Source organism: Anoplophora glabripennis, unplaced genomic scaffold (genome assembly GCF_000390285.2).
Source record: "Anoplophora glabripennis isolate ALB-LARVAE unplaced genomic scaffold, Agla_2.0 scaffold763, whole genome shotgun sequence".
NCBI lineage: Eukaryota > Metazoa > Arthropoda > Insecta > Coleoptera > Cerambycidae > Anoplophora > Anoplophora glabripennis.
Window position 1 is genome coordinate 150,880 of NW_019417642.1, and position 25,784 is coordinate 176,663.

General features: G+C 30.8%; 2 protein-coding genes across 7 annotated transcripts in view; both read right to left on the minus strand.

Annotated features, from left to right (window-relative positions):
- Positions 1–13: 13 nt before the first annotated feature.
- Positions 14–552, minus strand: LOC108914192 (NADH dehydrogenase [ubiquinone] 1 alpha subcomplex subunit 5). Its single transcript, XM_018719931.2, has one exon. The coding sequence runs from the start codon at positions 452–454 to the stop codon at positions 83–85; it is 372 nt and encodes a 123-aa protein (XP_018575447.1). The 5' UTR covers positions 455–552; the 3' UTR covers positions 14–82.
- A 1,502-nt stretch (positions 553–2,054) lies between these two features.
- LOC108914196 (GATOR complex protein DEPDC5) overlaps positions 2,055–25,784 on the minus strand; it is a 35,961-nt gene continuing 12,231 nt past the window's right edge. For 2 of the 6 annotated variants that reach the window (XM_018719938.2, XM_018719943.1), the window contains 14 exons: positions 20,025–20,042; positions 18,875–19,289; positions 13,879–14,070; positions 13,021–13,207; positions 12,833–12,904; positions 6,676–6,746; positions 4,061–4,159; positions 3,812–4,010; positions 3,647–3,755; positions 3,381–3,590; positions 3,117–3,277; positions 2,872–3,037; positions 2,486–2,808; positions 2,055–2,342 (listed from right to left, as the gene is read on the minus strand). In XM_018719938.2, the coding sequence (XP_018575454.1) occupies positions 2,121–2,342; positions 2,486–2,808; positions 2,872–3,037; positions 3,117–3,277; positions 3,381–3,590; positions 3,647–3,755; positions 3,812–4,010; positions 4,061–4,159; positions 6,676–6,746; positions 12,833–12,904; positions 13,021–13,207; positions 13,879–14,070; positions 18,875–19,289; positions 20,025–20,042 (2,444 nt within the window). In that variant the 3' untranslated portion in view covers positions 2,055–2,120. Of the gene's footprint in view, positions 2,343–2,485; positions 2,809–2,871; positions 3,038–3,116; positions 3,278–3,380; positions 3,591–3,646; positions 3,756–3,811; positions 4,011–4,060; positions 4,160–6,468; positions 6,516–6,675; positions 6,747–12,832; positions 12,905–13,020; positions 13,208–13,878; positions 14,071–18,874; positions 19,290–20,024; positions 20,043–25,784 lie in introns of all 6 variants that reach the window. The other 4 variants (XM_018719940.1, XM_018719939.2, XM_018719941.2 and 1 more) reach the window with 4 other exon arrangements.

The following is a 25,784-nucleotide window of genomic DNA, read 5'->3' on the forward strand; positions in this document are numbered from 1 at the left end:
TATGAAAATCGTGTTCTAATTAAAATTTTATTCATAATTTGTATTTCTACATTTAATACTATAATTATAATAAAGAAGATATTTATTTTCCAAGAGGTTGAGCTGGTGGCCAAGTCCACTGAGTGGGAGGTGCTTGTTTAACTAGAGGTTCCCAGGGTTTCCAATTTAACATTTTGCGGGCTAATATTAATTCATTCTCAGCTTGGACAATAATTTCTTCAATTTGCCCACATCCTATTTGTTTCTCTATAACATCGACGTTTTCATTTGCTTTTAAAATTTGAGTTCTTTCGTTTATGATTTCCTCGGTATATTTTCTGTAGGCAGCACTCTCAGGCATTTTTTGTAAAGTTCGTAAAATTTTACTGTATAACACACCTAAAGTATGATGAGGGTTTTTCGCGACAGCAAGTCCTGTTAATCCAGTGGTAACTTTGGTAGTAACTCCTGCCATTTTATGATTATAACTATTACATAAACTAGTCGTTCAATTTTATGTAAAATTTGGGGTTAGATTTTGCTGTCGTATTTTTACGATTTTTACTGTCAAATGTCATGGTCTTCTAGATCTGCCGCTAAAATTTAAAATTATGAATTGTGAACATATTATTTTGAATATCTACATTTTATTTAAAACAGATAGATTTAAAAATATATATTAATGTATCATAATCACTTTAGTTGAATTTATACATAATTTTGGTATTTATATTTTTATAATGATAAAATATATATCGCAACAGAATACTTATAGGTAAACAAAATTTATCATTAGCAACAATTTTTTAGGTATATTATTTTTATATACATTTAAATGAAGAGCTTTATTTGTGTATTATAAACTTGTTGAAATCTCAGTTTACTGATTTGCACGTATATATGATAATTGTTTTTTTATAGTAACATGATAACCACATCTTTGCTTAGAATAGTGGTATGTAATAAATCTCGATTAATGTAATATTTAACTGCCATACGAGCTTCAGTCTGGCTAATGAAAACTTAGTACCTAGGTAGTCTGTATATTAAAGGTAGGTATTATACATTTTAGAATTTTGCATTTCAATTAACATTAATATCATTAGTAGTTTATAATTTGACATTAAGGTAGAGGGTTTATTAATAATTAGAAAAAAAATTACAAAAATATTACGACTTTCCATAGACTACCTCTCGGGCCAATTTTTTAAATGTGGAACTTTTATATTTTTGCATATTGAAATAGTGACAGCACTTTTTTAGGGTTACAGAAATGCGTTTTGAAAGGTCTAACAAATAATTCATAATTATAGCACAATGCATAACCATGTGTTTGAAAGAGATTACTACTATTTGCCAGACAATTAGTCGTTGGGACCATGTTCATACAATTATAGAAACACAATTTCGTGTAACTTTTATTCCGAAACAAGACACAATAAACATTTTAAAAAATGCAACAAACTATTATTAAGTAGGTCCTAAAAACGTTTTCTAATGAAATTTATGAGCCTGCATTTGCCTCACTAGCAGAGAAATTCTGAGGTTGATGATAATGCTTAATGCTACATGCATATCGTCGTCTGGGTCGAAACGGTTCCTATTTTTATTTTTTATTAAAAGTTGCGCTGAGAATCCTTGTTCACAATGAAAAATTGTGGAAAATATCACCATATATGTTAAAGCAGCTTCAAATAAGCAAGGTTTATTGCACCAAAACTATTTGAGGCTTACACCTGAACTAAGGGTGTCTGCCTCAATCAACGCTCCAGCTTATATATTAATTAGCTGTACTCAGTCTCGCAGACGACCGGTTAGGAACATCTTGTCTAACACATCACTCTTATGGCAAACTGTTTTGGCCATATCTTCCTTACTATTAGAGATGGACGTATGAAACCTTATATCACTAATGCTAAGTACTCTAACCAAATATGTAAATATATATTTAAAAAGTTGAAGTTCATTTATTTATTTTAATCAGTTCAAAATAAACAAAAAATAATGAAAACCAGAACTTCTCCTAATACTTACATTATGTAGAAAATACACATATCATATCTTGATTAAAAATTTATTATACAATTTGTAATAAAAATAGTTTTTAGAAAAACAAATAATCACATCATACAAAATATTCATTATATCAAATTGTTGGATATGGAACTACTGCTGTTCATAAAAGACATCGCAGTTTCTTTGGCATCCCAACTCTCTTGCCAAAAGGTACGCAATCTATCTTCTGAATTGATACAGAATTCACGGAAGTCTCTCAAGAGTTTTAATTGGAAGTTAGTGTCTACACCTTGATTTGTTCTCCACCTTTTGCTAACCATGTGATTCCAACACCAGAGAAATCCCATCTAAAAAAATCGTGCAATAAGTTTATGTGAAATTCTGATGATCTAACATTGTTTCGGTTTTGATCTACAAAATCAAATAGATTTACTTGAGATCTTCATTTTTGGTAACTTATTCATCTGTTCTCTCACGCATAGAATCTTACCTTTCTAGAATTGTCATAATCATCTTTATTTTTACCAGACACATGCCTGGTAATGTATGCTTCATGAGGACTTGGCACAACATCAGCATGAACAGAATAACGTCCAGTACTGCTCCGCACAGAAGAACTGGTCCGACTCTTTATTTTAGGCATAGCACTAGATACCAATATGAACACCGTACCTGTTGCATGAATGTACTGATGTTCGGATGAACGATTAGCCTTATTCGCGTGTTCCACTCGACATGAAATGAATCCAAACCTTTGAACAATTGCTTCTTGGAATAAAAATAACCGTTCCGTATAAGTATCTTCCTTAAATTCTGCAATTCAAAAAATTGTGATAAAAAATACGTAAAACTGGTAAAAAATAAAAAATTAGATACCTTTAAATAATCTATCTCTTTCTTCTAAACATTTAATATTGAGAGGTACGAATATAGGACCTCTTAAGGGATCAGATTTATTAGAATAAGGTAGAGCTAGTGGGTCGTGTGGTATTGGAATCATTTGTAACCCACAACTCTGAGCTTTTCGATGCCATCCGCTGAGCTAAGGTTAAAAAAAGTTGCAGTGTTAATATTTGAATATAACAGTCAATTTTTACAGTCATGACAATTCAAGTACTTACCAGTTCAAAAACTATAGAACCTGAAGAAGTCAACCACTCTACAACCAATTCGTAGGCTTGATCAGGTCGGAATACTGTCTGATACCTTGTATGACCCCATTCAACTCTATCACTTTTTCCGGTTACATCAGTCTCTAATCTCATTCGGTTGTACATTATCCCTAAAAAAATAATACATAATATACATGTATAGATATACTAATGTAAAATCGTAATGGTTAAGTCATGCAAAGTACTAAAAACATTTATCTTCTTATATAATACCATCAACGTCGCAATCAGAATATTCCGCATCGATGTCCTCACACAGAAAATGAGGAACTCCTCGTTCTCTGTCTGAAACTGAGTTGGGAACTTTCAGAGCCACTGGTGAAGTGTTTAATCCCCAGTTTAAAGGGGGTTTTACTTCTACTTCCATCCATTCATTTTCGAAACCTTGGATGTCACCACATGGTTGAAGAATATCTTTATCGTCTAAATACAGGTAAAGTTAAAAATATAACACATATAATTTTGTATTCTATTGATACCTTTATCACTATAGACAATGTAAAACAAATAAAAACCATACAGAAAAGATCTCTGAACGTCTCCAGATCCATGACGAATTAATTGTTCTTTATGTAATGTTTGCATAACCTAAAATATAATATAAATATTTTGTGTCATAATTATGATGATGCTACAAGTCATACCTGAACGCCTTTTTCAACTGACGTAACACCTTCCATATGTGTCATTAGCCAGTTCACTGAATCAGCAGTCACAAATGTAAAATTTGGCAGATTCTGTGGCAGATTAATAAACGATAATCCACTTGTAGGATGCTTCATTGCTTCTATAAGTTCTGTTCCTGTGGCACTGGATTTGAGTAACATAATAGTAGGCACAGTACTATAATAAAAAAATATATTTTATGAAGTATTTCAAATATATTTAAATACTTTTCGTCTGTTGCCATTTCGTGACCTTCTCGTAATTCGCAACTGGATTCTTGAGAACTTTGGGAAGTTCGACTCCTGTCCATAACTTTGGAACCTGACCTAAATGTATTTATGTTTAAGAAAAATACACTAGAAACTTATGGCAATAATAGTAAATATAAATAAATATCACTTTAACTATAATCTCATATAAACTTACAACGGAAACAATTCTAAATTTAGTTTAAATTGTCAGAATACACAAATTAATAATAGGATAAGGTCTAAATATTCAGTACCTAATCTAATAGCTACTGAAAATTTAAAACAATGTCTATTTAAACCATTAACTAAACGTAAATTAAAAAATAAAAATGTGTGAAATATATTTATATTTACAATAAAGATATCATATTTTCTATTAAATAAGTTGGTTTTGTTCAAATTAAAGCCTTTAAATGTAATTTACCACCACCTTCAAGAATAAAAAAATAATAATTTACTTACTAGTTATTAAAGCCAATGAAAAAATGCAATGGTGTACATGAATAATTCAATAATAGTATAGCAGAGAGCCTATTAAACATTAAGCATGGTTTGTATAAATGCAACATTTTCTTCAACTCATACAAATCGATATTTTCTAATAAAATAAAATAGGCTAGAGGTAGACGAATGTAGTATTATTTCTTTATGAATGAACCCAGTCCAACGAAACATTTTACAAGATGGGCCAATTTTAACGTTTTTGGGGAATTTCCCATATTTCTCAAAGATATGGATAAAAAATCTTTAAGAAGTCTCAGATTAGATATTCAGAGTCGAGCAGTGAAAAATCACAGCTCAATATTTTGTTTCATCTAAGATATACAGGACAAACCAAAAAATATGTTTAGGTTATAACTTAAAAACTGGCCATTAAAGAAAAATATTACATAGTCACAGCATTCTCATAAAGAACTAAATAAAAAACCACTTCATTCATTCAACAACCTAAAAAAATAATCGAAAATGAAAAACAACAAGATTTTGAGATTTGGTTTCCACTGTTCAATTTTTCTCGAAAATCAACTGTTTATTAATACTTTATCTGTTCAGGAAATATGAGCAACTTCCCAAAAGTGGGAAAATGAGTCCATCCTATACAGATTATCTTTTTATTGCCACATTAGTTGTGACATTACAACAATACAGGGTGTAACTTTAAGTGGTGGTCAATTTTTTAGGGGTAATTGTATGTGTTCCCCTGAATATGAATTTGAAATTCTTATATGTTTAATCAAATAAATAGTCGAGTTATAATTAGTTTTTTAACTTTTACTAATTGTGTTTTAAAAATAATATTTTAAAAATAATTATTTTTGTCATTTTAAAAAATGTATATAATAAAAATAATAAATAATTGATATGAAATATTTTTACAAAATCGTTTCAAGTTTTAAGAAACAATAATTATGCGTTATTATTTTTTTAAGCAGTGTATGCATATGTGAATCTATGTCAGTGACCTCTGATTTTGCCTAATTCAACTGAACTACAATACTGTCACTATGTAAAGTAGATAGTAACGCGTTTAGAAAAATTAATACAAAATTCTAAACAAAATATGGTATGTTTCTACTCTTTTTTCTTATTCAGCCACCTCAGTAGTCAATCGGTGCTAGACATATTAAATTAATTTAAAGTAAAGAACGCAGCAAAGACATAATCATGAACCATTTAAATTTAGGCAGAATCTGAATTTGTTCCTAACGCCTAAGAGAAACAAAGGTTAGTCTCCTTTGTTCAGTTAAAATTCCTTATTAAAAGCCAATTCACTTCACAACTGATATGAGACAGGATGGTAAACAGGTAAAAAACATTAATACGACGAAACAGGAAATGCCAAATATGTGCTGTTGCATTTTTACTGTTTTTATGCAGTGTAAGTGTATAACCTTATGAAGTTAATTATTTTGGTGTTTAGTGATGGTACAGCGTATTTTTGGGTTTGCGTTTTCAAGCTTTTGTGTGATATTATGAAAAAGTATATATAGGGATAGTTGATATGGTTAGAACTTACTTTTTGTTAGGAGAAAATGAATCAATGCATACGAGCAGTTCCCAAATGTGCAGCATTAGCTTAACCACCGATGGGGTATAAAAAATTACTCAAAAAAAAAGTTAAAAAAAATTTTGTTTTCATGATGGAATTTGAGAAAACAAACTTATGATACGTGTTTCTAAAGGTCAAAGGTATCCTCCATATAAATGTGACCCCAATTCAAAGTTACACCCTGCATATGAACCATTTACTATATTTTAAATATAAAAAACACCACTTGCCCATTTTGCAAATAGACAAAATCTGTCAGATCTTGTGCTTCCCGTGGTTGGGATTTTCACTAGTATTAATCTAATATTAGTAAAGAAAATAAAAGTTAAATTACCTAAGTGAGGGTGCAATATACCGCTCACTCGAGCGTGCTGTAGTATTCTGAAAGCAAGCGTCACTAATATTAACAAACGAAAATTCGCAAACAAACTATTACATAATTATGCAGAAAATGACATCATAGGTGAGCGTTTTTGTTATTATAATCTACACATGCCCCTATTCCGCACTCCAAGCTGAAAAAATAATATTTTGATCAAACCTTGGACGGGGACGGTCGGAAAGCCTGTTGCTACCTAATCTTTCTCGAAACGGTGAATTAGAGCCAATATTCTGGAAATTGTTAACAATTATTCAATAAAACTTTAATGCACACAAAAAAGAATAACTTTAGATGACAATTATAAATTAATATACTGAAAGATTAGTGTCATCCAAACTACAAGATATGTTTTCAAACAGTTTCATTTTAACAAAGAAAGAACATTCTAAAAAAGAACAATTATTACATATTTTTAGTTTAAAATACGGATAAAGCATAAAACTACTGTTAGTACATTCTACTAACAATTTGTACTGGGTGTAATAATTACCAATTTATTAATATGTAAATAACAAATAGTAACATCTGTATTACACATTATAATTATTGTTCCATATTCCTTTCTTTGTTGAAATTGAATTAAGTTATCAATGAATATTTATGCCACAACAAGCAGCAAGTAAGCCAGCTCTGCAGAAATATTTTTTATTTAAGAAAGAAATTTAAAATTATTAAAAATGCAAATATAATTTAAAGATAAAGGCAAGTTATTAAGCTTAATCATTTATATATTTCTCAAGAACACGCCTGCACGATAGTATATTTATGTATGTTACTAAATTAATATAAGTAATTTTTCTAATTAATAATAAATTAATTATGTTAAAATGAAAATGCAAATTAGAAAATTTATTAGAACATTTTATAAAAAGTTGCAAACATTTGATGGTACCTACTGCAATATAAAACATAACCTGGTACAAAAAAAGTTATCTAATATATTACAAACACGCAGTATGAATTAACTATGTCATGGATAATGTGATTATTTTATACACAATTCTCCATAATTCCGAGGCATTACACATGACAGGCAATAATAAATAAGTGTTTAATAATTTAAATTATAAAAAAAAGTTTTGATGGAAAGGAATAGCATCTTTAAACGAAAAATTATCTCAAGTTTTTAACTTATTATATTAACAATATACAGGATGTAACGGATGCTGATAGCCAAACTTCAGGGGGTTATTATACAAGTAATTTTCAACAAAAAAGTATTATAAGATTTGTTTGGAAAGTTGATAGTTGTTCTTTTATTTAACATTTTTTGATTTCAAAAAATGTTAGTGCCTTTTTTCATAAAAACAAAAATATTTCCTTTATTCTTACAGCCATATCAAATTAATCATACCATCAGAAAGAGCGTTAAATTTACTACAAGACGAGCATATATGAGTGTTTAAAAAATCTTCTATACCAGGTGCTGTAAAAAGTTAAATGTAATAATTGTGAAATGGGCAAAATTAGTGGTATCTTCTTATTGGTGGTAACGCCAAAAATTTGTTAATGAGGATGTGTTTTTTCTTCAGCAAAAACTACTGTATTTAGTAAGCTTTTCAACGATATACCAACTTCTGAGTTTGCTATTTTTTTTTGGCAACAATGTCAAGGGCAAAGGTAATAAAACCGTAAAAATCGAAAATACACAAACTTTATAGTATTTTATTTTTATTTTAACAAAATTGTTGAAAAATTATTTATAACTTAGTAACATATTTACAATGACTTAATAATTTTCGATGGGGGGCCCTCTTGACAGATACATAAAGCGCACCTTCTCCGCACGGAAGCAACTGTGCGTCGCACTTCCCCATTTTGCTGTCGAAGTAGCTCCCAACAAGCAAAAATCCTTTGTTCGAGCTGTTCTCGAGTTTCAATTGGTACTTCATATACCAAATATTTTAATCTACCCCATCAAAATAAGTCTAACGGAGTTAGATCAGGACTTCGAAGAGGCCACCTAACAGTACCAAAGCGTCCTATCCATCTATCTTCATAATGCTCATTTAGCCATGCCCGAATCTCCCTGCTGTTACGTGCAGAGCAACCATCCATTTGAAGCCAGGAATTAATCCGAAAATTTAAAGGAACCTCTTCTAATATATTATGCAGTTCATTCTGAAGAAGATCAAGAAATGCCTCTGCATTTAATGTATTTTCTAGTATAATTGGTCTAAGAACGTAATTTCCAATTATACCAATCCATACGTTAACTTTGAATCCGTACTAATTATTGGAGGGCCTGACAGCATGAGGATTCACAGGTGCACACGTATGGTCATTATAACAATTAAATATGCCATCTCTGGTAAATGTTGACTCGTCAGTCCAAATTATATGCTTGTAAAATTGCGGATCTCTGTTAGTTTGTTGGATATACCACTGACAAAACTGAACACGTTCTGCCCTATCACGATACAGTAAACTTTGAACAGGGGTCAAATGATAAGGGTGAAGGTTGTTCCTTCTGAGCCTTCTGTGAACTGACGTATGCGAAATTCTCCCAAATTGTATTGCTGCCCTGCGCGTACTTAATGTGGGAGTTTGTTCAAAAAGCACTGTTATAATTTGGTCTTGATGACGATTTACTCGATCGGCATTTAGACAATGATATCCTGGAACACTCTCTGTTTCTCCTAAAACCCGAAATGTATAGTTACAAAAGTTTTTCTGTTTGGAATGCGTCTTTCAGAATAGCGGCGAGAATATTCTGCAACTGCTACTGTAGAATTTCTATTGCAAACACCATACACAGATAAAATATCTCGATACTCATTATTTTTTGTGAAAAAATGTGGCATCTTCAATTTAGATACTTAAGGAGGTTCGATACCGAAAAAAAAAATGGTAAGAAAGTTTACAAAATCATTGAAACCTGTTAATAAATATACCAACTGGCTCGTGTAAAAATATCAGATCGATTGCTAATATAGTTTTTTTGAAAAATGATAATAAAAATTATGCTCTTATACACAGGCTCTTATGGGAGTTGTGAAAAAACTTTAATCAAACGTGAATATTGCTCTTAAAAATGGTTAGGATGGGGAAAATAAAATTCTAATTAAAGAATTAAATATTACTAAACATTTTAAAACAATAAAAATATGCACTTACAATGTAATTACTGAGATAATGGAATGAATAGATAACGTTTTGACAAATTTGAACAAACATCTGATCCAATAAAATGAAATATGGCAACATTGTATGCTGTATTTAACGCTTCGACTGACTCGCTATATTTGAATAGCTCGACTATAGACTATATAATTATTCTAGTCGATGTTTGTAGTAATAATTAATATTAAATAAATTTTTCGTGATCTAATGCAATATAATAGCAATTTGAAACAAAAATTGAAAGGATTTCGTTGCAAAACGAACAGTATAGATGTTCTGTCATAATCTTCAATTTGACAAGGCGACATATCACTGGTATCATCATACACTGAGATTTTGTTCACTTTTTTCTCATCAATCCACATTCTGTTTCATACGCATTTTATATTACTTTTCAGTCATTACTTTTCCTTTGTATTTTGGATGTTCATTTATGTTTGCGGAATACGCGCAAAGTACAGTTGACAGTAATGACAGTTGACCCAACTTTTACCACCACGCCATGGCAGTGGCAATGATGCCAGATTTCATCCATAATTTTACAAGCTCTTAATGAATAAATAGACACTTTTATTCAAATAAAAAGTTAATTGCCGTGCATTAAACACAAAAAATATATGCAAGCTAATATGTGTTGTATAAATTTCATTCGTATATATTATATTTAGTGCGCTCAAATTAGTTTATGTAAGGTTGGTACTATAACGAAACTACCGTGTATAAGCTAAGGCTTCCTCCCCGCACCGCCTGCCCCGCAAGAGAAGTATCGAACATCCTTAAATAATCAACAAGAACACTAAAGTAATTTTATGACTTTGACAGTTGTGTCAATATTGTTTTTCACAGCCGCCTTGGCATTTATCTATCATGAAAGACGCATTCTAAACAAAAACACGTTTGTAACAATATTTCAGATTATAGGAGAAAGAGGGAGAGTTAAAAAAACAGCTTTTTGAAGAAACTCCCACAAAAACTACATGCATGGAGTAATATGAACAGACTTAAAATAAAAATAAAGTACTATAAAGTTTGTGTATTTTCGATTTTTACGGTTTTATTACCTTTGCCCTTGATATTGTTGCCAAAAAAAAATAGCAAACTCAAAAGTTGGTATATCGTTGAAAAGCTTACAAAATACAGTAGTTTTTGCTGAAGAAAAAACACATCCTCATAATTTTTGGCGTTACCACCAATAAGAAGATACCACTAATTTTGCCCATTTCACAATTATTACATTTCACTTTTTACAGCACCTGGTATAGAAGATTTTTTAAACACTCATATATGCTTGTCTTGTAGTAAATTTAACGCTCTTTCCGATGGTATGTCTAAATTTAATGTGGCTTTAAGAATAAAAATTTTTTTGTTTTTATGAAAAAAGGCAGAAAATTTTTTGAAATTAAAAAATGTTAAATAAAAGAGCAACTATCAACTTTCCAAAAAAATCTTATAATACTTTTTTGTTGAAAATTACTTGTATAATAACCCCTTGAAGTTTGGCCATCATTATCCGTTACACCCTGTATATTTTTTTAAATATTCTAATATATTCCAGAATTATTTCCTAGAACAGCCGTTAATAAACTTAATTTAAAGCGCTCTTAGAAACTAACATACTCTTTTAATTACTGCTGTTGCTATATTTAAAACATTAGTTCAACATTTAGTTTGATTAAGAGAAAATAATAAATTTCATATAAATATGCGCAGTGCAATTAATACGCAGTAAGTGGTTAATCACAACACATCACATAAAATACGTTAAGTGTTAATGTCAGAAGAAATGTTTAATACCTACTGGTCCTCATAAAAACTTCACTAACAAAACTTTTTTATCTATCATTTCATATTTATTTCGATTTATGTATAACAAAATTTTACAACAAAATATAACTATACTGGAACATGCACTACTTATTTACCTTTAAACGATCTATGATCTAAGAAAGGTCGTTCAAAGGGTAAATGTACTTTTTGTTCATAATTTTTATACCCTAAACCAAACAATTAAAGGGTCAAAAGAGTTTCTGAAATTTTTCCGTGATTTTTGACAGACTGTATTTAAGTGAAAAATGGTCGTATCGAGAATTAAAAAAAAACATTTTGAAGCTCTAAGATTCTAGTTTTTAGATCTTTCGGTCGAAAATTTTTAGGAGCTACGGTTCTCATACAATACTAAGAAATAGCGCGACAAAGAATTTTGCAAATTTTTTAATTTTTTTTCCGAGTTCACGGATTTGGAAAAATTTTTTTCAGCTAAGCCATTGCATGGACCATATAGCTTGTTTATTCAGCATTAATTTCCTTTTTTTAAAATTTCGATACGACCATTATTCATCGAAATATTGGACTTTTAATGGAAAGGGATCCTTTTGTCTTCAATCATCGAGATGAAACTTCACAGGGTTCTTCTGGGTATATCGAACTGTAAAAGTCATGCTTAACATTAGTAATTTCGTGAATATTTCTAATTTAGCCGTCAATTTTCTAAAAAACCATAAATTACCCTTTTTTTCCTGTTTTTTAAATTCGTGTAAGACGAAAAAAAAAAAAAATTCCGAAAAGTTGCGGCAGCATGTTATAGGACATTTATTACACTTTTCGAAACTGCTCTTCAATTCTCTGTACGACCATTTGTCGCCGAGATATCGATGATTGAAGACAAAAGGATCCCTTTCCATTAAAAGTCCGATATTTCGATGAATAATGGTCGTATCGAAATTTAAAAAAAAGGAAAGCTGAATAAACAAGCTATATGGTCCATGCAATGGCTTAGCTGAAAAAAATTTTTCCAAGTCGGACTCGGAAAAAAATAAAAAAAATTTGTAAAATTTTTTTGTCGCGCTATTTCTTAGAATTGCATGATAAAAATTTTCGACCGAACGATCTAAAAACTAGAATCTTAGATCTTCAAATTGCTTTTTTTTAATTCTCGATACGACCATTTTTCACTTAAATACAGTCTGTCAAAAATCACGGAAAAATTTCGGAGATTCTTTTTACCCATTAATTGTTTAGTTTAGTGTATTTGAATCTTCAAGAGAGGAATAATCTTCGTTTGATTGCAAATATGTTCCGGAGATTTCCAGTATCAATATATTTCACTGGTGTACACTTCTGATTTTTTAATGTTTTTAAAACCTTTGCAAATTATAATCTAATAAAATATATAGTTAAATTTCTGGTAAAATACCTGAGAAAAATTGCTCATACTGTTACGTCTAGGTTGCGCCAATGGTGGAAGGCTTAATATACTCAGTGACATCTACAACATGCAAAAAAATAAAAGCTACTACCAGCATGCAAAAAAAAAAGTTATTCAATAATTAGTGCCAACTAAAAATTAATAAGGGAAGCTAGGTATGGCAACAATTAACAAACCCTTGGCTTCTTTGGTATACTAGATCGCTTTATTTTGTTAACTGCCGTTTCTATAAATTTAATCAATCCATCCACCATCTGCTGATGATCGGAATTTGTCGGGAGTGTATAAATATCACAGTGATCATTGCCTTCTATGATCTTTTTGGTTGCAGTATTGTTCAGAGGAAGTAAGTATACCCGAAACCTAAAATCAGTACTTTGAAAACACTGGTTGGCAACAGATAAACTTTATTTCATTTTAATTGTTGAAAATTTTAATTCAAACTCTTACAAGAAATATGGAGATAAAAGAAATTGTTCTACATTTACTAAACGATCACACAGGCACAATTTTTTATTTTTTTTATATATACTTTTTAAGAGTATGATATATGTATTTTGACCCACTGGTTTCATTTTGACCTAATTAATGGAAATTGTAAACTAATAAAAAGTACATCACAAGCCGTAAACCTAACGAAAGAAAAAAACATATCGAACGGAAATACGGGTATGCCGATATTTTAAAATTGAAGTGCATTGGTATGTTAAAATGGGTCATCACTGAACTTTTTATTCCTGCATTTTTTTCTCTAAAATGCATTTTAATAATGCTGAAAATTGGTTAAAAAGGAGGAATAAAGTTTTTATTTAGATTTAGACCATATTAACATGTCTGTGTACTTTAATTTTAAAATCTAAACTGCTAATTTTTAAGATTAGGGAAAAATCCTGACGTGATGGAGCATTTTGATGGCTCCATCGTATTCAGCGAGTCAAAATACTAAAATACAGGGGAGTATCATACTCAGCATACTCTGTTAAAAAGAGTATGAAAAAAACAAATTTTTTTGTGTGCCTGTGTTATTTACTAACCTCCAATATTTCAAAGCATCAACTAAGACAAATTCTGTATCACCACCAGTACAGACGTAATGGTCCAAATAATTCCAGTTGAAATGTTCAAGTTTCTCTGTAGTAAATGAGGCAAAAGATTCCTCATATGTATCATGCCATGGTGCATAAAATCGGTAACGATACTGATAATTGAATCCTGGATATGGATGCCTAAAAATGGTGAACATATATTAAGACAAACCACAAAGATAGATGATTGCAATCTTAAAATGTTTATTAAAAGTTCTGTGTACAAACATTTTTGAAATGACGAACTGTACATACTGTAACAACAAAATGGGACAACCTAGATGAGAATGTAGTTAAAAAAGTTCTGGATTAAAACTTGTGGATATTCAGAATGACATATTTCAACTAGGGCTTTTGAATCATTTTTAGATATTAATTTTTGCCACTGCAGGCCAATAAACTTGAAGAAAGAATTTCAAAATTTTAGGATTGTACTTAGAAATTTCTTTGGTGATTATTTTTTAATTTCATTCCGAATTCTACTATTTCATATAATATACTAAAGGTACAGGTTGAACCAAAACTTGGTCGCCTTTACAGGAAAATGAAAAAAGCAAATAGGAAACAGTAAGGGGTCTTTATAGTATGATGATGTAAGTATATGATTTAAAATTCCATCTTTACCACCCTAAGGAATGTGATGTCAGAAAAATTATTTTTCCCAATTTTAAAAAAGGTTTCTGACATGTCTTCGATTTACAGAGAAATTAAACATTAGCATAACAAGTCAGTATTGATTTTGTCAGCTTGCCATAGAAAACAAGATATTTTCAACATTTATGTTCATTACTGATATGTTTTGAGGAAGCTCGGAAAATTTCAAAATTAACAGCCAATGAAAAAAATATTTGTCAGTAATAAATATAAACATTGACAGTACCTTATTTTCCACATCAACAATGATAAAATCAGTAAAAGATTTGATTAAAGTACTGTTTTTCTCTATTAGTGGCGGCTCGTCAGGTGACGCACCGCATCACCTAAAATTTCCGTTTGGTTGTGCAATTTAAAATTATTTTTAATTTTATATAAATTTTATAATTTAGGTATAATTCTATATTGAAAATGTATTGTGTTTGTTTAATACGCAAAAATAAATAGAATAGTTGCCCGGTGAACACCTTCTAAAAAACCTCAGACTATACAACATATAGTATAAGCAAGTGACGCAGATTGAAATGAGTCTGTATTCTGCTTCTCTTCGTAGCGTTGTTTACGGCAGTTGTCATGGCAACGAGGCGGCCAACTCGGGATTAAACTACGGCGCAGGGGAACGAGTGAAGCAGAAATTGAAGCAGCATCGCCCATCGCCTGCCTTTAACAGTTTATACGATACACGTTGCTCAGTGCATGATTATAACGGTTCTTTGTTAATATTTGTTTTGTATAATAATTGTAGAAATGTTTCCTATGTATGACCTAGCAGGTATTTTGTTGGAAACGCCATTTTCCAGATAGAAAATTGGGGACTAAAAGGATTTTTTAAATTACGAGAGACCTGTGCCTTATTCTCTCGATATGGAAGAAAGGGGAAGTCAAAAGACGTGTACGTTTGAAAGTTTCGAAATGAATGGTATTCGGAGTATAAGTGGTTGTGTGGAAGTTTTCTGTATGCCGTGTTTAATTGTGGGTGGAAAATCGGGCGTGTGAAATAAGAAGGGATTTAGCAATTTTGGGAACATCACGCGAGGTTGTCAGAACAGAAAGCTTCTTTAGAACATACATGTAGGTACAGTGTGTGTTAATGTTCGCAGAAGTCCACAAGCCGAACTAATATTTCTATTTTTTATAAAATCACGAACGTCAGTTTTTCGGTAATATTGCAAATGCAACTAAAAATTTCCAGATTCATTTAGCCGTTTGACCTTGAAAATTTGAAAATTTTCGCTAGCAGAGCTTTTTTTTTTCTTTTTAATCAATCGATGAATATGCTTCACCTATTCTCAATGTCACGAGATGCCACTGTTCTCTATACATACCTTTTAAACAGGAAGAGATCCCCACTTAAAGTTTCCTATTTGTTTTTTCAGTTTTCTTGTAATGGTGCTAATCATCAGTTCTAGTGTTACGGGTTTATTTTATCACCCTGTAAAATGCCGAATTTATTTTATTCCGGCAAGATCTAGACGATTCGGTTCCACAAAATACCTACATAACTATTTCAATTATAATTATTTATACTTAACGTTACTTCATTGATAACAAGAAAGAAAAAGATCAATAAATATTATTATATCAATAATTTCGCTCCAGCTAGAAATGAACGGCTTTATAATTCTATCAACGCCGAGTATGGGCAAAAAGACAATAAGTTTTTGCGGCTTGAAATAAAATTAAAGAGAGACCTGGTATTTAGGCTTGAAAGAAAACAGTCAAAACGCAAAACTGCGGATCTACCCCAGTTGATTAATTAAATAATCCGTTGCATTGCGACCACTGGTTATTGTCGTTGTAGCTAGAAGGCATATTAGTGTCTGGATTTTTGGTGTGAAGTGCAACAGGACTTAATAAGAAAGGCCGCACAACATCTCAGGTAAAGCGAATTGTCACATTTTGGTTTTAATGAGAGCCGTTTATACAAATTTGAGGAGGTGAATCTATTCACCCTCACTGCCTTTATTGCCCGCAATAACTCCGTTCATTTCTAGGCCTTTTCTTTGTGATTGTCTATGGTCGTCCATTCTGGGACCGACTTACATAATACATCGTGGAGCTGGCAGCCCCAATAATTTGATAACACCCAGTTAGAACATCAGAGATCGAGGAAACGAAATACCAGCCGCAACCCCAAAATTAGCATGTGGTCACTCCGTGGAGGACTACTTATCACCCAGGATCGTTATACCGCCGGACGATAAGGTTATATTTATAATTTATATCATTTCAGCCCTCAAGTAAGTTATTGCCATTTAATATTACATTATATTTAACGCCTGTAAACCTCGTAATATATAATAATAATAATAATAATAATAATAATAATAATAATAATCTTTATTTTCTATAGATTTACCTACTGTAAATATGAGAAATTGTCAAGCGTAAATGTAAATACAGACAAACATATAAAACAAGCAATTAAATACAACTAATAAACTAATAAACTACAACAACTACAAATAATAGTATATAGATAGGTATACATAAGAAATAGCTTTAAAAACCGACAATACATGTAAAACAAATTTAAAATTTAAAATGGTCCCTAACGCCAGTCCAAGAGATCGCTAGTGAGGTATTCCTCTACATTGTAAAAAGAATAATACTTTAATAATTTTTTTACTTCGAATTTAAAAGGTATAATATTTGAAATATCTTGGATATCATGAGGCAGATGATTATATAATTTGAGTGACATTTTTGCAGACGATTTGGAGACTTGGGTAGTTCTACAGTACGGTATGTGTAGTATGTTTGAATTTCTTAATTCGTATGGATTCAGATCACCTCTCTTCGGGAATTTTTCTAAATTTGTTTTTATATAAATTACGCAATTTAAGATATACAAGGAATAAACAGTTAAAATTCCATTTTGTTTAAAATAAGATCTACAGGAACTATTACGTTTTAAATTGAAAATATTTCTGATTATTCTTTTTTGCATTATAAAAACTTTATATAAACTACTACTGCACCCCCAACAGATAACTCCATAATTTAGCACAGGTTCAATGCAACCGTAATAGTACAGTTTCAAAATTTCTAAACTGAGGCTTCTTTTTATACTCCAAACAACATAATTTTTTGTAGCTAATTTTTTCAGAATTCCATTTATATGAAAATCCCATGAAAGGTGATTATCAAGGTACACTCCCAAAAACTTAACAACATCATTTTGCAATAAACTTCCCGTTGAAGACTTAATTAATAAGCTATAGTCATCCCGTGTACCTATAGATGAAAATTTTATAAAACTTGTTTTTGTCAAATTCAGCACTAGTCCATTATGACAACACCATTGCTCCATTTGAGCAACGCATTCCTCCGATAATTTACATAAATCCCGCTCTCCGTTTGAGCTAATTAAACAAGATGTGTCGTCTGCAAATAACGAGCTAGAACAAGTGACACCAAGTCTTAGGGGAAGGATATACTACGGGGGGCCTTCTTATTCCTTATATTAATTGTACTAAAATATATACCATTGGTTTGTAACAAAAACAGGGACGTACTGGTACGATTCTGTAACCGTTTTGGGTCTAGTGCCACCCCCTATTGCCTATTCTTATTATGATCATAGCTTGACCAATCAAAGACGTTATTAGGTATAGTTAATTGATTTTTTTTTCCTTTTCATTACAATAAATCTTAAAGTTACTATGCTCTTTCGTTATTTTATAATTTTCGTTGAGTTATCATAGCCTTGATGCACCAGCAGAGATGGAGACTGCACCTCCACGCCCTATCTCACTGAGCTGCCGGACTCTCTGCTAACTTTGCAACCGATCAGTCACAAATAAAAAGGCTATATATAACTAGCAGTCTCGCCCCTTTTAGTTTTTTTAGTATGCTACCAGGTCCATGAGTGGGCAAACGTAGTACTAGGTCGCCCTGAATAAGAACCAGTAACAAAAGCTATGTATTTTATCTTTTTGTATTACATTCTTCGAATTTTGGCAATATATTTGTTTAATCAGTTTTTTTATATCATTTTAACACTGGTTTCCTTATATATTATTCTGACTTCAAGAGTCTATTGGCCTTCAGTGGCAAAAATAAATTAATTCCAACAAATGATTCAAAAGCCCTATTCAGAATATTTTTTGCTAAAAATTATTGAATATCCACAAATTCTTATCAATATTTTTTTAGTGGTCATTCCTTACTCGCCTAGGTTGCCCTTACCTATTCCTTCATGTGACAATCTGTGTAATAGTATAATAAAAAAATTGCAACTAATTTTCTTTGTTACGTTTCTCATATTTAAACAGAAAATCTGACTTACCTAGGTCTATATCTAGTAACAGAGATTGTGTTGCCAGAAAGCGAAATTTTGTGAAAAAGTCTTCCAATCGATAAATAATAACTCTCGTCATTTTCTGTAGGGCTCTTCCTTATTACGGTGCCCCTCATTTTTGGGTTAGGAGCAGGGATTCCATTACCACAAAAGGCACTGTCAGCCATTAATATCAACTGAAATCCCTGAGCTAACCTTTGAGATATTAATTCCTTGAACACTTCCATCGTAGTTAATGGTTTCTTATAGGTAGCACGTTGTTGAGCAAAATCTGCATTTACGCTGTCTGGTAATAAACTGTACAGAGACACTACATAGTCGATATTGAGAGCTCGTTTGTCAGGAAAATAATCTGTTGTTATCGGTAAACATGCTGGGATTGTTAAAGACTTCCAATCCACTCCTGCCATTATAAAAAAACATGTAGTAAACATTACTGATTAAGTGCCGGGAACAGAGCCAGATAAAATTTTCAGGTTGAATAAAATTCTTTTAATGAAAAGCCAATACCATTTCCACATTTTGTTTTTTTTTTTATAAATCTGATATTGTTAAAATGTAAAAAGGTTAATAACAATAATTAGTGTTTATTTATTTTATTAGTATCTTTCAAATAACTTTCGCGGTAATATTTTTGAAACTTGTCTCATGACGTAAACAACATAAAAAAGTTAAAGAATTATTATAATGAATAGTTACAATATTTATAAAAAATCGGACGCTAATAAAATAATTGCGGTACTGTGTAGACATAATAAAGATTCAATCTGAAAATTTGTTTAAGAAAGGAAGCCAGCTAACTACTGCGAATTGTTAGTAAGTTAGTAGAGTTAATATTCTCAAAACATATGCAAAAACTATTTTGCATACGCCTTAAGAGTGGGTTAGTAAATGAATCAACAAAGTACTACAGAGAAGAAACTGACGAAAATAAAATGCATGTAATTCGCTTCAAAGAAGGAATTGATATGCATTTTATTCAAGAACTACTCGACAGCAATGCTATAGGTGGAAAACAAACACAAATATTTCAACAATATACCCAAAAGCTAATAATCAACATATTTACTCTGAACTGAAAAAAACTCTGTAAACATATCTAGAATAAAAAAAGGTACAATATAATAATTATTCAAACCTATGAGAACGTCATTGACTGCACATCCAAGGGATCCGCCAGGGCCATGGAACAGAAACAGGTATATTCAATGAAGCCACTCCTAGACGGGGGACCTTGGCCCCCGTTACATTACATAAATACATGATTTATGAAACAACGAGACAACTCAATAAGCTTAAAGGGGCAATAAAAATGTTTAGTGAATATAATATGTTTAACTTTACTCATACAAATTGAGGCATGTTATACAGGGTGAGTTATAATTAGGTATAAAAAACATTAACTCAAGGTTTTTTTATTCAAATAAAACAATAAACTGACTGTACCTCAGTAACATGTTTACTTAAAAATAGATAGCATTGGTTGTTGCATTGTTTTCCTGAAACTATTTTTTATGTTCATGGTTTAAAAGATAAACAATTTTCATGAAAGGTTTTATTTTCCAAAAAAGAAAATATATATTCTTGATGAAAACTGGTATGTGTCATTATTTTTTATAACAAATTTAAAGTTTACATAAAAACTAGTTTTTAAAACTGTTCATTTTATTGTTGATTGTATTTTTTTGATGCGTTTTCAAATGAATGACATAAATCATCTAAAAAATGTTACCCTCATGTATCTGTTAGGGAAGCAATTTGGTTTCGAGGTGTATTCAGTTAGCCGTTTTGTTTTGTCCAGAAGTAGAGAATCCAAATGTACTCGCGCTAAAATAAAGGAAGGAGCTTATATTATTATTTATTGCGACGCAAGTTACGCTCCTTAATATATGCAACCTCATATACAAAATGTGTGCACAGCGAACGATTAGATGTGCCCTTTGTTTTGATTGGCTAATCAGGCATGCGACCCAGTACACGAATATATGGAGTTATGTGACTGTAACAACGACAGCCACTGCTGCAGTCAATGCAGTAATATTTCGTACGTGGTATGTGGTGGTTTATTTCTGCGAGTGGCACATGTGAATATTTTCATTTAGGCGTCTACGGATATTATAGTTATTAAAATGTAAAAATTGCGGGTGATTTTGATGTAGATATATGCAAGGACTATAATTTAAAAAATGAACTATTGTCACTGTTACAGTCATATAACTTTGAACATAATATAGAAGAGTACACTCGAATTACACCTACAAGCAAATCTGGAATTGACAATATATTTACTAATTTTACTGTTTTGTCAGCACATGTCATACACACAGGGATTTCAGATCATACAGCACAGATGATTAAATTTGAGTTAAACAAAAGAAATAATAATAATTTTGAAATAAAAAGATCATTTACTAAACAGAATATACAGTGCTTTGTCCATATGTTAGAGACAACAGATTGGTCACCTGTGTATGATGTGTCGCCAAATAATGTAAATGAGCAATGGCATATTTTTTCAAATATATTTATGTATTATTTCAATGAAAGCTTTCCAGTTAAAAAAATATGTAAGACATTAAAAAATAATAATAATGTATACATGAAGGATGAGGAACTTATTATGTGTAAAAATCGATTAGACACTTTATATATATATGTAGCTCGGTGGATATAAGATACAAAGATACTTACAAGATGGTGAAAAAAGAATATAATAATAAACTTTTAGAGAAAAAAGCAAGTAGTTATCAAAGCAGAATACTCAAGTCTGATAACAAAACAAAAACAGTTTGGGAGGTAGTCAAAGATATTAGAGGAAATGTTATTCAAACATACCAACCGATTGAAATTGACGGTAGTGCTAAGGAAGTAGCAGATAAATATAATAGTTTTTTAGTAAATTATGTGAATGAAATGATTCAAAACCAATGTCATATTCCTTTTACTCATAAAATTAAATATAACGAAAATGTCATACATTTAAAACGAGTAACAGTTAAAGAACTATTAGAAATATCAAAAAAATTGAAAAATAAAATGTCCAGCGGAGTAGACGAAATACCTACAAAAATTGTTAAAACATGTATGAGTCAAATAGCATCAATTATGGTTTATATCATTAACAATTCTTTAAAATTCGGTATCTTTCCTGATGAATTGAAAATTGCTCTAATTAGACCGTTACACAAAAAGGTGATCACACAAAATTTGAAAATTTTCGACAAATTAGTTTGTTACCCAGTTTTTCGAAACTTTTTGAATTAGTTATGAATGACAGAATTGTTAAATATATGACTGCAGAAAATTTGTTTATTAAAAATCAACATGGATACCAAAAAGGAAAATCTACTCAAACAGCGGTATTTCAATTATTAATTAACATAATACTGGATTCACTAGAAAAAAGAGAGATTCCTATGGGCATTTTTATTGACTTATCAAAAGCGTATGACTGTCTTAATCATAATATATTATATGAAAAACTGTGTAGATATGGCATTCGTGATTCCGCTCTAGATTGGATAAAATCGTACCTATCTAGTCGAAAGCAGACAGTGACCCTATGCAAGATGGTCAAAGTGCAAAAAGTGCAGGGAAGTACTATTGGCCTTCTTTTGTTTATAATATATATAAATGACCTAAACGAAGTAATAAACATAAATAGAAAGTGTGATATTGTGAATTATGCAGATAATTATGAGCAGGGGGAGCTTTACTGAGCTATTGGAAGATGCAGATAATATATTATCTGTAACAAATAAATGGTTCACTAAAAATAAACAGATCTTAAATAAGAACAAAACAGGTGTAGTACTATTTAAAACCACACATGCTCAATATGAAACAATACAAAATATTAATTTTACAATGTCACCAATTAATTCAACTCATAGTACTAAGTTTCTTGGTATTTATATAGACATTGTGCTAAATTTTAAAGACCATGTCCAACATGTTGTTATGCGACTTAATAATGTAATTTATTCAATGAGGATTATAGCGCAATACATAAAGCGAGATGCATTGAAAATAGTTTACCATGCTAACTTTGAATCTGTGTTTCGATATGGTATAATTTTTTATGGCAGTAGTTCAGATGCCGAAAGGATTTTTATTATTCAAAAGCGCGTGTTACGAATAATCCTAAAAATGAAGAGTAGAGAATCGTGCAGGGGAAAATTCAAGGAAAATAAAATTTTAACTTTCACAGCTGTTTACATACAAGAAATATTATTATTCTTTTTAAAAAACAGGCATTTGTTCACAAAAATGTCTTCACAACATAACCATCAAACCAGAACTGAGGATTATTCCTATCCGATACACAGATTGACAGTTACAGAAAAAGGTGCCTTTTATAATTGTATTAAAATGTATAATAACTTGCCTGCTGATGTAAGAATAATTTCAGATATAATAATTTTCAAAAAGAAAATTTTCAATTTATTAATAGATCTGGAACCATATACTGTAAATGAGTATTTTAATAGTAATAGCTTGTAAGGATGAATTGATCTCTGAAATCTATTACATAGGTATTTCTTTTTTCTATATGGATAGTTGTAAAAAAAATAAAGATTATTATTATTATTATTTTTATTATTATTATTATTATTAAAATGAATAGCGTTTCGTTTTAAAAAAAAACTTTATTTGGTTCTCTGCCTTATGAGGATAAACTAAAAATAAAGAATTAGGTGGGCCAACACCACAATTAAATATTAAAGTTAGTGGACCAACCTGAAGTAAAAGTTATAATAGACAATTTAACAATAATGTATACACAAAAGCAGAGTGGGTGTGCAGGTGTGATTTAAAAAATACACTGTTTAGTTTTCCGTACTTACTTTTCAGTGGGGATAAAGCATGGATATACAGTGTGAAGGATTTAAGTAATTTAAGTCATTAGGTAAAATAAACATAAGAACTCAGTTAGATTCTGCATATTGGGAAAATATACGGAAACACAATGAACAGGTAACGAAAAATTGTTATGTATTATCTAATATCATAGACTGCAAAAAATTTTGCGGAGCTTTCGAATTAGCACTTCGCGGACACGACGAGACAGAAAATTCGGACAACTCTGATGTGTTTCGTGGACTCATAAATTTTAGTGCAGATCTTGACGACATATTAAAAGAACATGGGTATGACCGGGATTTTCTGTGATTGTACCGGGTATTAGCTGATAGTCCCGGATTTCGGATTTGCACATATAACTCCCGGAATATAATATAATGTACATGTAATGTACAAATAAGATCCACTTTTTATTTGTGGAAGGGCGAAATGGGCGGTGACTATTAAACGTCTTCATTATAGCCATCTTCCTCTATCGCACGGATTTCTATGACTTACTTTATCGCTCTCACGTAACGGCCGATGAACTATGGGGACTTTCCGACCCTGTATATAAAAAAAAAGATAAAGAAAAAATCACAACACGGCGAGGAAAATGAAAATTCGTTGAATCGTTGGTAAATTTCACAAACAATATTTTTGTTTATTATATATATTCAATAATTTAATAAAATATATTTAGTTTATTCCAATTTATTTATACCGTCAGTAGGTAATTCGTGAATAGATATTTCAAAAATCGTTCTTGTGAAAATCTGTATTTTTGTATAAATGGATTGTTCCTTGAAATTCAGAAGTGCCAGGAAAACGCGTGACCTTGAAAATTTTAAAATTTTTCGCCTGCGGCGCCATTTAGAGACTCTCCAGCCACTTACTATCCCGGAATTTAATTCAACAAATGTAACAACCCTAAGCAGAACACATTGAATCAATGTTCACGCGCCGCCACTGAGTGCATTTAATTACGATTGATATTTCTAACAAAAAGTTATCTAGAATAAGGTCACCTTTGACGCTTAGAGTTTGTCTACAAAACATAACTCACCCTGTATAATCATTTGCCCCTGAAACCCTTGTTTTTGAGATAATACATTAAAGTTTTCCAAAAACATGTTGTCTGAATATCTTTATACAAGAATTTTTATCTATTTTTGCCCAATTAGATACTGTACATCCTTCTTAATAGTTAATTTCAGGGGGGCCAAGCGGCATCTAGATTTTGGCCAACTTTGATAGTAGTGATGAACATTTTGCACAAAAAATCAGCCAAATCGGACCTGTCCCGGCAAAGTTCGAGGTTTTTGGGTTTTTAGGCCTACTTTGACGCGACTAATAATACAAGATTTTGGTTTGCTTAGCCACAAAAATCTATAATTTTGTCCAACATTTAATAAAATATAAAGTTTCAATCTGCTTTCTTAAGAAATGTATAATATACAGTTTAGTCTTGACAGTTAAAATGTTAATTTGTACCAGAATGGTAAAAGCTGTGCAAAAAAGTTAAAAAATTATCGTTCAAAATAAAATTTGCACTTCAAAAATGACAAAAACTCTGTCTTTACCAGTGTCTTGGCTTAATTTTTGAATAATCTGTAACCAGCATATTTCATATCTAGGATACTGGTTTAAGTTCAAACTGAATTTTTTGCTCTAATCCATTTGATTAATGTATTCTGCACACAAAATTTCTCACCAATATTTTCATTTGTTTAAATGTTACTTATAATATATTTCTTATTTAGCTTTAAGATCCTGTTTGGAAAATACAAGGGTTTCAAGAGCAAGTGTTTATGAAAATATTCTTAAATTTGGACGAAGAAACTGCTCCTTCAGTTTTATGTTACATTCTGTATCATCAAGACCAGAAACAGATTCTCATTCAGTTTTAATATATTCTGAAGCCTATAAGATAAAATGAAAAGCATAATATTTAATACTATTTTCTGTATTCTCTATTGCAATTAATATTTGTATAAAATTAATAGTAGTTATATTTTCTTTCAAATTCAATAATTATCATATAAAAAAGTTCTAC

What these genes read in the sequence shown, in the direction of transcription:
- LOC108914192 (XM_018719931.2), bottom strand. Translation starts at nt 454, where the DNA reads ATGGCAGGAGTTACTACCAAAGTTACCACTGGATTAACAGGACTTGCT.